This window comes from Mya arenaria, chromosome 4 (assembly GCF_026914265.1).
Source record: "Mya arenaria isolate MELC-2E11 chromosome 4, ASM2691426v1".
Taxonomy (NCBI): Eukaryota; Metazoa; Mollusca; class Bivalvia; order Myida; family Myidae; genus Mya; species Mya arenaria.
Genome location: NC_069125.1, coordinates 33,777,623 through 33,791,545, shown reverse-complemented (window position 1 = coordinate 33,791,545; position 13,923 = coordinate 33,777,623). Strand labels below are relative to the sequence as shown.

Below are 13,923 nucleotides of genomic sequence, written 5' to 3'. Positions count from 1 at the left end.
TTAATTAGGAGCTTATTTGCTGATGGCAACATTTACGAGTCTCTTTTTGATACATTTCATAATGTTTCTTGACGTTTTTGAGTAATATATTTTGCTGTGTTTAGCTGTCTTTCATTGATTTTCATGTCATGAAGAAAGTAGTGGTTCCTACATTTTGAACAGTGATTCAAAATATTTCTACTCCTTTCAATAAAGATGTAGTGACATGTATTTTGAAGGTGATTTATTCTAATCCCTTTTGTTTGCACATAAAGAGCATGTTCACTAACTAGCATCAACTTTATTTGGAAGCTTGACCTGTGCTCTTGACCATTCAGATGCTTTATAGTGAGTTGTATTGACCAATGAGAAAAGATCAATAACTTTGGTCATTTATTCCTTGGTCACAGCCAGCCTGCATTGTACACTTTGACAGATCTATTTCACTGCCGACATTTCACGTTAACCCGAAACATTCTGTATTGAAACTTTTATTAACCTTAGCAATATGAGAACTTAGAACGTTGAGACGAACTGCTATCAATTAAGCCCGGCTCGTCAGTGTTTCTGACAATACTGGACAAGAAATCATACTTGATGGCTGGCTTTTTACGTGATTAAATGAGGCGTAATCTATGAGCAGTTGGAAAAAGTTCTCAGTGTTTTATTGACGGTAAGACCGTCTCAAATTTGAATAGACGCTGGACGAATTCACAGCTGCAGTGAATGGGGACCCTCGGAAGGCAATGGGAACTCACATATGGGAATTCACAGTGATTTTCCTGCCATTATTGCTCGCATACAGTGGTCAACGTACTGAGGAAATGGCTCCGACATGGTGTTTGGCAGATGATATATCACTCGTCAGATTGATCTGTCGTATTAAACGATCAAGAGAAAAGAAAACCATTTAAGGTTGTCATAAGTAATGAATTAGATAGGAAAAGATGATAGTTGTCATTTTCCTATTTATCTGACAACATGTTGCGAAGAAAATGTGGTCGAGACTGATTTTTGTCTCGAATGGTTTATTTCATTGTGAAGATTTTTTTTTGTATTTTGGTTATTTTATGTCATTGGAAGCAGCATTAAAAGGACGTTCAACCATGAAGGCGTGTGATGAAAAAATGTAGCAAAATTGTAAAAAGAGGGGAGACTAAAATCTACATAGTTCTAAATTTGTTGGTGTTATGACATGCGTCAATTGCCATTTCTAGAAAAGTTTAAGAAAACAGAACTTGAACATTTGTGGAAATGGCATTGTTGATGCTAGATGCAAACTCACATATGCATCCACTAGGAATTAAAACATAATGGTATTCAAAAGTATACTTCCCAAGGAACCATTTGCTTCTTGAATTCTTTGATTATTGATGTATGAACAAGAGCAAGGTTCAGTGCTTTCAAACTGGAATTAACAGTTTAAATGATGGGCATGTCCCGCTAGTTTTCATTGCCTTATTTTATATGTTTGAATTCCAGAGCTTGGCCCATGACATAATACTGACACTAGGCGAATCGTTTGAGGTAGCTTTCCAGATGGCGATGAAAGAAAAATCTCTCGAAGAGGCCATGGAACTGGACCGCAAGATGAGTCACAGCGATGCGGAAGACTCGCGTAGTACCTCGTCCAAATTCTCCACTGATACTGTATAGCAGGGGTTTTCAGGTATTGAAATAGGTGCATTAAACAGTATATACAAAAATAAAGGTCACCAGTGTTACATTCCCAGTCCCATTTATTCCCTTATGAGATGGAAAAGTTTAAATATTGTTGTTTCTCGTTCAACTCACCGTAATACCCTAAACAAATTTGTCAACTTGTGATCAAAGGGCGGAAACTGCATTTCTGGAAAGAAACACGCCATCGACGAGTTCTCGAAATTAGTTTTGATCGAAGCAATTTTTACGAATAGTTACTCCGTGATAAAATGATGTTAATATAAACAGCATCAACATTGTCAGAAGCAATATTCGCATCATCAAGGACTAGTATCGATTTATGATGCCGATTTAACATTAACCGTAACAATGCGTTTTGTTAAATTTTATCATCAGACATATAATTTTATGAATTGTGTAGATGTATATGACTGCCATTAAGTGCAGATTACAATTTTTTATAAATTTTCCTAATATCCTTCTCAAAACATGCATTTATTTGCATGTCGAAGTGCATGTTCAGCGCTTATTAGCCTAAACAAGAAGAAAACGCGAATTGAATAAGGGGTGCAACTCTATCGGCGTTATTGCAAAAAGTAAGAAAGAGGACTTTTTTACCTTGTTTTTTTTTTTGAAAGAAACTTATTTCTATAAGGGGTCCCAGCTAATTACAGGGCACCCAGAGTGCATCTGACTGCACAGTGTGCATCTAGACATGATTTTATGGCCAGTTTATAACCTCTGTCTGGGTTTTTAAGTCATTATTGTTGATTTTGAGCTTTCAAAGGCAGAAAATCATATATGTTCAGCAGTCTAATTCAGCAGTCTTAGACTGCAGTATAAAGATCTTGGCTGGACATTTACTTTTTTTGGAAATTATTGTCGCGGTTTGCGATTTAGCGTGAACAATTTCGTTAACATCTCGTTTGTAAACTTTGTGGTCACTATTGGAATATAAATCCGTGTGTTGGTCAGTTTGTGTGAATCCTGAATATGGCCGGCATAGTCTCAGGACGCATGAGGAATGTCAAGGTTATGAGGTATGCTATTTTTAGATGCATTGCATGCACACATCACATGTTTGCTATTAACTGCAATGTACTTCACTTTAGTCGGCGTATTGAATCGAGGTAAAAAAACCGGGACAGGCATTGAAATATATCGCCTTTAGAATAGAGAGGTCTATTGTGTGCTGTTTGACATGTGTTTACGTTACCTAGCGCCGAGGGTAACTTGATCTGAAAATTAATGTGCGCTTATAGAACGCTGTGCAATTATCGCTGACAGTGGTTTACTGCAAAAAAACATGATGTCAGGTTTTTTTCCACTTTTTTCGTTTAGGTAATATAAAAAGTAAAATGACAACAATATATAATATTATTATTTATATTTATTGTTCCCATATTATATGCTGATATCCATTCATTTTTTATGATTAACTCATAAGAATGCTCTGACCGCGCTTATTTTATATATATATACGAGATAAAAAACTTAACACGCGCGTTGCCATTAATTATGATTTATACTAATAAAAGTTGCGGAAGGGCGAGCCAAATGTTTATCAAAACCGGTCATAATAAAATCATTTCTACATTTTTTTTACGAATATAAGTTAAATAATGCGTAATCCAGGAAAGCGTTTAGAAAATGTATTCTCGATGTTGTTTTTGCTGTGGCTTTTTAAAGAAAACGTTTTGAATTGTTGTCAAAGCTAAGGTGTTGGCTTAGAATGTTGTCAGCGAATCTTACAGAAGTTCAAGAAAATGTCATGAAACATTTTTACATATTTCGCATCTTACAGAAGTTCAAGAAAATGTCATGAAACATTTTTACATATTATCAGTTACACAACTCGTTTGGATAATAAGTCTTGGTCTTATCACTCTTGTAAAACAAATTATTAGTAATGCCCTTGTATCAATCCAAAGAGAAACTTAAAAGCCTGTGAATCTTATTCATGACCAAGGAATAGTACACGGTTTGGTGTGCTGATGTGCAGTTATCTCATCTGGAAAGCTGAAGATAAAATTGTTACACATCTGAACACCATCATGAACAATTTTGTAGGGCACAATTTGCACAGCGTGTGTAACGATGTCTCTGTCTAAACAAGGTTACATCATACAATGCTTAGTTCTGATGTAGTTGGTGTTCAAAAACCTCTATTTTGTCCATAACTACAAGTTTTTTGTGTCAAACTTCATACAAATGTTTATATTTACACTCCTATTGCGCTTCCTTAGATGAATGCAGATCCTTTCAATTGTATTCATATTTTGATGAACGCAACAGCTGCGGATTACTTCAGATACTACAACAACATCACTTGTGATTGTCAAATAACGTTTTATAGTCGTAAAATGTATGTGGTGTCGATGAAATGAGGAATGTCATTGAAACAGCGTCTGTTCAAACAGCCAAAAATATATGCTCTATTATCTTCCAAGCATTATTTTAGGCATTTATGGTCAGATTATCCTAGAGAACATTTGCAATAAATGAGTGGTTAGAGCACTTTCTTTTCACCAAAGCACCCAGGTTCGATTCCCGGCTCGTGCGGATGTGAGTTTGGTCACCAGGCCGGACTAGTGGGTTTTCTCCGGGTACTCTAGTTTCCCTTACAACAGTAGACCACAATCGGGCACAACATCATGCCAACAAGAATGACTTAGTATAAGTTGTTAAAACTTTCTTCACAATCATTGTTAAATATATAATGTTTTAACTAAATAATGAGTGTAAATATATTGAAGGTATTTAGAACTGCAGTTCATCTGTGTATGAAAACATTTGGTCTGTACACCTATTTTTGTGAAGTCCATGTTTTCATACAGGAATAAACCCTAATACCTCACCATGCAATGACAATATACATAATCACATGCATGTAAATAAATCCCATCTCCTTGGCTAAAATACTTATGCCTAGCTATGACTCTTCATTTCATTGAGAAAAATGGATGAGACATTGGACCAGCCTGCGGAACTCTTGTTTTAAAACAATTGGGTAAAAAGATGTCAAATATTGATTTTGTCATCTCTTAAAGTCACATAAAAATTTGAACTTTCTTTAAAAGTACTGCTCATATCATGAAAGCATCTTTTATTAGCCTCCAGTAGGAAAGTATATAATCTCTAAGCAGTAAAACTCCTTTGAAATACTCTCTATACCAATTAAGATTTTAGTCCTAACTAGATAATAACATGGTTAAAACTTCCATCTGAGCAGTTGAGTGCAGATAATGTTATTTTTTTGCACACTTTACATCTTACAGGGCTTTTAATGGAGCATAATGCAGTTATATGCCCTTAGATAACTAAACACGCCTTTTCTGCTTACTCATAAAGCGCATAATAATTAGACCGCCATGTTTGTAAGTTGTTATTAATATGTTAGAGACTATTTTAGCAGTTGGTATTTGGTAAACAACTTTAATGTGATATGTGATTGGCATGTTAATTGTTTGTGTTTATTCTGTTGATTTTCGGAGGTAGGTGCAAGTACGATTTTGATATATACTTTATGGAAGATAAATTTTTGACCTGCTTTCAATCCTTACATGATTTTTGGCATTATCTTTTTGATCTTGATACAGAAAATTGTACAGGAAGGTACATGGTTGCATTTGTCCTGATTATTTTTGAAAATGAAATAATTACTCCTTTTTATGAACAAAATGGTTCGTGTATGTTAACGTTACTGATCATAGAAAAATGCACATTAAAGCGCCGACATTAGCTCTATGGATAATTTGTTTTGCAAAGGCGGAGCTTAGAACTTTGTTGCTCGGTGACTCGACCTTGCGTCATTTGTTTATTGACCCGAATATGATAAAGTATGGTTAGCTTTATGGTGATAATGGGACCAACGCGATAATAAAGAATGGCTTGTATTGAGTTACACGATTTGTAGGTTTTTATTACATCGATAATTTGCTGCACCCATGAAGGTAAAAATAGCAGGTCACATGACATTTTGCGTTACGCAACCTGTAATTTTGAGAGCACTTGCATTTTTATCTCATTTAATTATAGTTCCTCACAATTAAATATTCAACTTGCACTCTCTATTTATCACTGAAGAAGAAAATTGAAGATGCGTGTGAAAATTTCCTAATGATTATATAGCCACACTGAATTTTCTGCATTTTCAAAGCATATTTTTATATCATTTTAAACGATTGACTACAGCGAATAGTCAAATTTTGTCTTTTTCACTCTAAATTGTCCTTGACGATATCGTACCGTATCTTTACTGCATATTTCTAAAGTATCGTCTTCAATATTTATGCACCTGCTTTAAACATAGAATATCGAGTATGGATTTAAAAAATGACGCAGCAGAAATGACTTGTAACAGAACTTGTAATTGGTCAATTTTTCTGCATAAATAATCTGAGTGCGAATTTATTTGCGTGTAATTTGTTATGTTCTTTTTGCGTTTTGAATGTTGTGCATCGACACACTTTAAGATTCAGCTCCATTGCATGCAATGTGCGTGTGAGCATAATGCTGAGTTATTTAATCGACATGCATATCCTGTGTTTTGTGCTGCGCTATTATCATATTACACGCCCTAAGGTATTTCTTGTGCACCGCCCACTATGCATCTAATTATAGGACGATCATTTAGCGTAACATTTGCGTTTCTACTGATGCCATTTCTTCTCCCTCTCCCTTAATTAAAGCAGTTCTAAGTGATACTTTCATGTCTTATTCGCATCCCAAATTCTTTATTTTATTTTTATCTATTTTAAGGTAAAAAGAAGTTTTAATTGGACGACGCGCCTGTGGAATGCTTTCATCAAAACAGTGCCAACATAAAACGGACCGATTATGAGACATGAGTAATCCGTTTGCTGAATAAAGGAAAGACGATTAAAAAGACGATTAAAAAGGGCCAAGAAACATTCTTTCTACATGAAGCTGCTATTCTACTCATCAACCTTTTGTTTTATATCTTCGTAGTGTCGAAAAAATCAAAAGTAATTACGATCTTTTATTTTTTTTGTGAACAAAATCTCTTTGAACGTTCAGTGTAAGTTTATACATGGATACACCGTACTTTCACACACTTTTGACCACAGAATCAAAAAATGTGGCAAATCTTTTACTTTGGAATTATTCAGTGTGTATTATTCTTAGAACCAATTCATGTGTATAAAATATTGAACATAGACTTGTAGAGCTCAGACATATCCAAAAAGAAATTATTTTTGGAGTTGCATATTTTACTTGTCATTACTAAACAAGTAGTTTTGTATCCTAACAAAACAAGTTGGTGCCATGTATGGCACGTTGCCGTACCATATTTTAAACTCTGCTTTTCTGAACACTTAGTTGTTGTATTCATTATGATAATATGTTTATTAGTTGAAAGTGAAAGTATGTATATGTTTAAGTGTGCTGTAAGCTTGTCTGTTATTTCAAAGAAAGAAGTCGAGGTCTTGTCATAATCTTGGCATTGTTGTCATCAACGTGCTAGAATTTTCACCTTGGTCACATCTCAAAAACTGTTCAAGATATTCAAATGAAACTTGGTACATAAACAGTTTGAGATATTGAAATGTAACTTGGTACACATGTTGCAAGAGACAATATGCACATGTATAGCAAGGCCGATAACTCTTGCTTAAATATTTATAGAATTATGCCAATTTATTTTACTACCGTAAAACAAAAAAAACAGAGGAATGATGGTGTTCGCTATGTGGCGCTGGAGTTTATATATAGGGTAATGCTGTCCTGAAATCTATGAGTGCTTTTATAAGATATAGATACCTCATCTTAAAATTATCTATTAAATTCATGTTTTAATCATAATTGTATTAATATTGTTACAGTATAGAAGATACTTAAATTCTTTACTTAACTTTATTTGTTCTTAAGTTTATTTTATGTGATCTGTTGCGCATGAACAAAAATAAATGTCTTTCCGCAAAAGGTAGTTTATGAAGTACTGATACATTTAGTGAAGAGTTTCGTTGCGTATGGCAAGCATTTACAGTGCTTAGCAACTGTCAGATGACTGTGAAAAGGTATGTTACAAAACAGTATTTAGATTTTTACTATGCGTAGCGAATTTTATGGTACCCTCCGAAAACATTTTTTTGCTTGTCTATTTCTGATCGAGGTATTTTCATAGCTGGTGGCAGCATAAGCATTGGTGTGGAAAACTTGGACCTAGGTCATAACTAAAGTACTGTTCTAGTTACCCAAATGCAATTTGATACACATGTTGCCAGAGACAATATACACATGTACACTGAATAGCAAGGCCCATAACTCTGACTAATAATTGTTGGGTTATGCCCCTCTTTTGACTGAAACACAATTGAGGAGGATTTGCGTTAACTCTGCGGGTCGTGTTTATAATACATGGTTGCATACCAAATATCCATCTCAAATGAGGAATTAAAACTATATAGGAATTGGTTAAACTTGAGTCCTGATTAAACATTCATTCCACAATAAATATATCTTTGACAGTGCGCCTTTTCAAATGTCGGTGCAAAATTGCCTTTCGGTGATGTTAGATCATGGCTTGCTATATGCAACTCATCTCTGTGGCCTCAGTTCTTTAATATGTAAGAAATAACTCAATATTTAACTCTACTAATTTTACCTTTATACAGTCGAGCATGTTTTAAAATCTTATGTTTTAACTCTATTAAAAACATAATCTCTCATATATTACTTAAGTTTTGGTATAAAATTTATTGAAAATACTCTTCAGTTATAAAGATACTTGAGTAATATCTCAAAAATATAACTTGTATAAATATGTTTTTATAATATGTATATTTTATGATATTATTAATTAAGATATATAATATAAATAAAATTAAGAAATAAAAAAAATGTCAGACTTTAAAATCACAAGAATTTATATTCTTTCATTTTACATTAAATACTAGATTTAATCATGTAATCAGTTAATTCTGCAGATGTTTTTGTGAAAACTGAGAGGCCAGCCCTAGGCCTTTCAACGAAACAGTGACAGTTGTTTTTAAAGAAATGTGAAAGTCTGTTTTTGATGTATTACTGTTATGGATGTGTTTTCAAGGTGATAAAAAAATATTATATTATTTAGTCTTAATTTATTATAACAGTTGTGTTCATTGTATATTTTATGCAATATTTTATACATAATTGGTAAATTGTAAAAAAATCTGTGTAGATATGTACAGTGGTTTATACCTGTATTGTTAAATAATATCACAAGTAATTACATTGTTAGAAACACATGAAATTGCGGATGTTCGTAGATACAATATATGACATGTAGTTATATAGCATTTCCTACTTTATGTGACCATCGGTATATTTTAAGAATTATCGCAGTCTAAAATTGAGTTAGATAAGTGATAAGCATATGATAAATCATCAGAAATGTGATGCTTAATATGCTGACAATGAAGTCAAAATCACTTTTTTTGGTTGTAACATTTTTTTAATTTGGAAAACTCAATTCAGTCTTAGAATCTGTATACCATATTTTGGCAGCCGTTGTATTTTAAAAGATGTGTTCTTATGTTTTACATATATCTGTAGTTAACATTCCTTTTTGAGACAATTGAATTGTCCATCTGCTTTTAAATCAGTACTAGTTTTAGTTTAATTTGCTTTGTTTTTATACCACACAAGTGCTGTAGTTTTTTTTAGCTCCCCTGACCAAAAATGGCTCATTATAGTGAGCAGTGGTGATCGGCTGTTGTCTGTCATCTCTGTACGTTGTTTGTTATTAACATATTTGTTAATATTTTAGAAGCCACAATGTTCACCCACATTTTAACGTATTTTCACAAAACTTAGCCAGAATATGACCCTTTCAGTTTGAGGCTAATTTTGAGAATGGGTCATATTGAGTCAAAAAGTAGGTCAGGAGGGCAAATATAAGAAAAAACACATAGCTAACACTCTGGAGGCCTCATCTTTTTGGAATTTGGTCAGTTTTTAGCAGAACTATGTCATATTTGGTCAGAATATTTGTTTCAGTGATATCTAGATTAACCATCTTAGTTTGAAGGCTTGTTCTGACATTAAAAGCTGTGGTACTCAGGTGAGCGATAAAGGGCCTTCACATCACTCTCGTATTAAGTTTATAAATTGTTTACTTACAAACCTGCAAAGAACATTTTTCAAATTGTATTATGTTTTAAATGTCATTATTTGTTTTGTTTTTTAATTAGAACCAAGTGAGTAAGATAGTTCTAAAGTACAGTGTTGATCATTATTACAGCTTAAGTTTGCGAATGCAAAAAATGACAAAAAAAGAAAACATTAGGTGTGAATTTTACAAAAAAAAATCAATTACGAAAAATCAAACATTTTTTACAGATACCCATGTGTAACATGTTCATTATAGAAGATATGCTACATTACTGGTTAAGATTAAAACTTTCTTAACTGAAACAAACAAACAGCTAAAATTTGTCACAACAATTAGTTATATGTATCTTGCTTAGCTCTTGCACCTGACTATACTTTGCCAAAACATGGTGCCTGGTCCTTGCTTTTATGACAACAATATTTACAGCAAAGTTTCTTATGTTTTTTTTTGTAGTTATATTTATATTGAAGAAAATAATATTTCCTGCTTTGAACAAAATTTTAATGTTGAAAGTTTTGTTAATTTTGTACTATGCTGACATACTCATATCTGAAAAAAGAATAAAGTCTGTGAAATGTTATGTGCATGGTTGTTATTTCTACAAGGTTTTATGTACACTAGATTTCCCCCTGTTTTTATTGAACCTTTGGAATTTTCAAGTAAATGAAAACAAAAGCATGAACTGAAACTTCAGGGATAAACAAATAAGCGTATTGGGATGAGAGTGGTCTATAAGTATGGGTAGCCGGCTCTCACCCAAGAGGTTGTGGGTTCGATCCCCACCAGAGGTACTTTCTCAAGTCTATCAAAATCGACACCTGTACTAGCTTCTACCAAGGACACCGACTCAAGAGTGATTCTATAAGCCATCAGCTTTTATCACAATCTATCTAAAAGAAATGTGTATAAACAAAGCTTATAAACCAAAATATTATGATGCTCTTGCGACTTAAACTAATAAAAACTATAGGGACAAGCCCAGCAAAATAACACTTAAACTCATCCAGTTAAAAGGCACAAGGTTTAAGGTCAAACAAACACTAGACAACAAAAATTACACTGTGTGTTTTGGTACTCACCTTGGCATTTATTTTTGAATTTTTGACAATTGGGCTTGTCCCTGTAGTTTTTATTTTATAATTAATTAATTATGTCATAGTACAAGGTCATAGGCCAAACAGCAATGAACACATCAACAAGCAAATCAGGAGGTAGCACATTGTGAATAAACATCAAATATCAATAAATATTGGGGATACAGCCTAGAAGAAATCACTTTGGGGTGAAACGTTTTACAGGAGCTATAACCAATGTGTACTCGAAAACATACAGCCACAATTTTAAGTACAGTCACAAATTTAAGTACAATGTTTTGTTAAGAACATACAGCCAGAACCAAAGTACACTGTACTGTGTATTCAAGAAGGTACCACAAATGTATGTACTTGTTCCAACGTGGAATCAAGAACACATTTATGTACAATGTAAGTGTCCCAAGGTGTTCTTTAACAACCACACATTTAAGTGTGAAGTATTTGTCCTCAGAATATTACAAATATTAGTACAGTGTACTTGTTCCAGCATGTATTCTAGAACATTCAGAAACAAATATATGTACAATGAACATGTGCAAACGGATATTCAAGAACATTAAGAAAAAAAGATTATGTACTATGCACTTGATGTGTAATCAAGAATATACATACATGTCAGCAAATTTAATGTCAGTGTATTTGTCCCAAAGGATTTTCAAGAACATACATGAACAAAGTGAAGTACAATTAACTCGTCCCAATGTGTTCTACAGAACATACAGAATCACAAACAAGAGTCACGGTAACACAGCAGAATCAATGACACCTGAGCGGTGTTGCATCATACTCACAGGCATCTGAATCATTGTTTGTCATTAAAATATTGTTTAAAACCATTTTGGGTACATACAATTAGATAAACAACACATCTGAAGATATTTAGTGTCTTTGATATACAAAAAAGAAACTTTTTTCTTTTCGTTTCTTTTTTGTATATCAAAGACACTAAATATCTTCAGATGTGTTGTTTATCTAATTGTATGTACCCAAAATGGTTTTAAACAATATTTTAATGACAAACAATGATTCAGATGCCTGTGATCATACTCTATATACATATATATGTTGGATGTAAATATTGAAATGATAAGCATATTACTTACATGTATATATGACTATTCTCTTACAGCTTTATGTACTGTAACAAAGCACAAAACTGAAAGGCAAATTTTAAACATTTACAAATTTACAAATTGTATGATTTTCTTTAAAGTAACGCGTGTTTTTTTGTAATAGAAAATGAAAGTTCTACCTGATATCACCATACATTACCATATTCCTAGTTATTTTCTTAAGATAATAATTTATCACTGCTCATTACACAAACTAACCTAAGAAATCGGCGTTTTATTGCGTGGACATAGCTGAAATGGTCATAAACTTTGCCATTTTATTACCAATAATCCCGGATTTATGATCATGTGTGGTTTTATACAGCTTACAACAAGTATTTTCATTGAGGAAAAAGTTGACATATCCTGCAAAACAGGAAATTCTCCGCATTTTTCCTTGATTTTCTGAAATTAAAGGCAGATTAAAGGACCTTTCAAGTTAAGAAAACTGTTATCAAATAACAGAATATTGATGTCTTAATACAACCTGGGTAACATTTATATGTCCAAATTGGAGGGAAATTCAAAAGAGCTAAAGTGTGCTTGTATTCTGCTTCTTTCATTCGGAATTCAGATTGTTTCTTTTTCTATGTTAAGCCCAGTCCCACCGACCATCCGGACTTTCTAGGATCGAATTTGACCGATCCGGGATCAGATCCTTGTTGTGTCCGGGCTTATCCGGGACATTCCGGGATGGTCCGTCAGGATGGTCCGTGATACCGTCCCGGCAATTTTAAACATTTAAAAACCGTCTTGGTGTTCTAGGACCATCGGGGATAATCCGGGAAGGTCCGTGTAGCGACTGTGTTGGCTCCGGGAATGTCCGTAGTGGCACCGTGTCGATCCTGTTCGATCCGGCATGTCGTGTTGGACACGGATCAACCCGGGCATTCCGTGTTGGGTCGGGGACAGTCCGTAGCTGATCCGTGTTGGTCTGGGATGGTCCGGATTATTCCGGAGCGGTTAGTGGTGCTGCCGTGGTTGTACCGGGGTAACCCGTGTTGCCTCCGTTTTAATCCGTTGTGGTGCCGTGTTGGGTCCGGGCAAGTCCGTTGTTTTGAGACCGTCGAGGGACCGTCGACTGAATTTCACCCAGGACCAACCGGGGCCAGGAATCCGGGATGCTTTGTGTCGGTCCGGCCCTAGTGTGACTGTAGCTTTACTAATTAGTAGTTTTAGATGTAACCATAACAAAGCCAGTTTCGAAAATATTGATTAAAATGATCAGTAGACTTGTGTCAACAATGCATTGCATTTTAAGATGTATGAAAAAAGCTCGTAAACTCAAAATTGTACCAGAAGTCTTCTGATACTTTTCAGAAAAAATATATCAAGGAATCGGAGTGTACGTATTTAACTTAATAATTTTATGATATATTCTAAGACGTGTCCTTTCTTGTTATTTTTTTAACAATCAGTATTATTTTTCTTTGAGCTCATTTGGCCATATCCTTAATGTATATTTTTCATGGGTCCTTGAATTTTCAACGAAGCCTTAAAATCGTAATTTAATTAACCCGTAGAACTACCGCATGTCCTTGCTCCATCTGGCCACAATGTGAAAATATTAAACATATCAGCACCACAGAAGGAAATGCTCCAATCAGCAACCGATTGGAAAGTTTGAAACTACTTCAGAGGCAAGTAACCGAGTAACAGACTGAAGCATGGAGGCCCGGGTGTAAATCTTGAGTCAAACAAATGCCAAAAGTTTTTTATACTCGTGATTTACATGAACAGTGTTTTACATAGTATCTTTAAGTCCACAACTAAATACATTATAAGAAACCTTTGTATTTTTCCAAGGCACAAACATAAAAAAATCGCCCACAAGCACAAGTTCAAGTTTTAACTTTTAATTTCTATGAATATTAACATACACATTCGTGACATTGAGTTGCAGCAAAAAGGTATTCACGTGTTACACTGTCGAATTTTTACAATGGCCAAATACTTTTTT

General features: G+C 34.0%; 1 protein-coding gene across 4 annotated transcripts in view; it reads left to right on the top strand.

Moving 5' to 3' along the window:
• The window catches only part of LOC128230311 (ankyrin repeat and sterile alpha motif domain-containing protein 1B-like), a 116,992-nt gene extending 106,655 nt beyond the window's left edge, over positions 1-10,337 (top strand). For all 4 annotated transcript variants that reach the window (XM_052942485.1, XM_052942487.1, XM_052942486.1 and 1 more), the window contains 2 exons: positions 1,462-1,648; positions 6,403-10,337. In XM_052942485.1, the coding sequence (XP_052798445.1) occupies positions 1,462-1,635 (174 nt within the window). In that variant the 3' untranslated portion in view covers positions 1,636-1,648; positions 6,403-10,337. The remainder of the gene's footprint in view (positions 1-1,461; positions 1,649-6,402) is intronic.
• Positions 10,338-13,923: the final 3,586 nt, after the last annotated feature.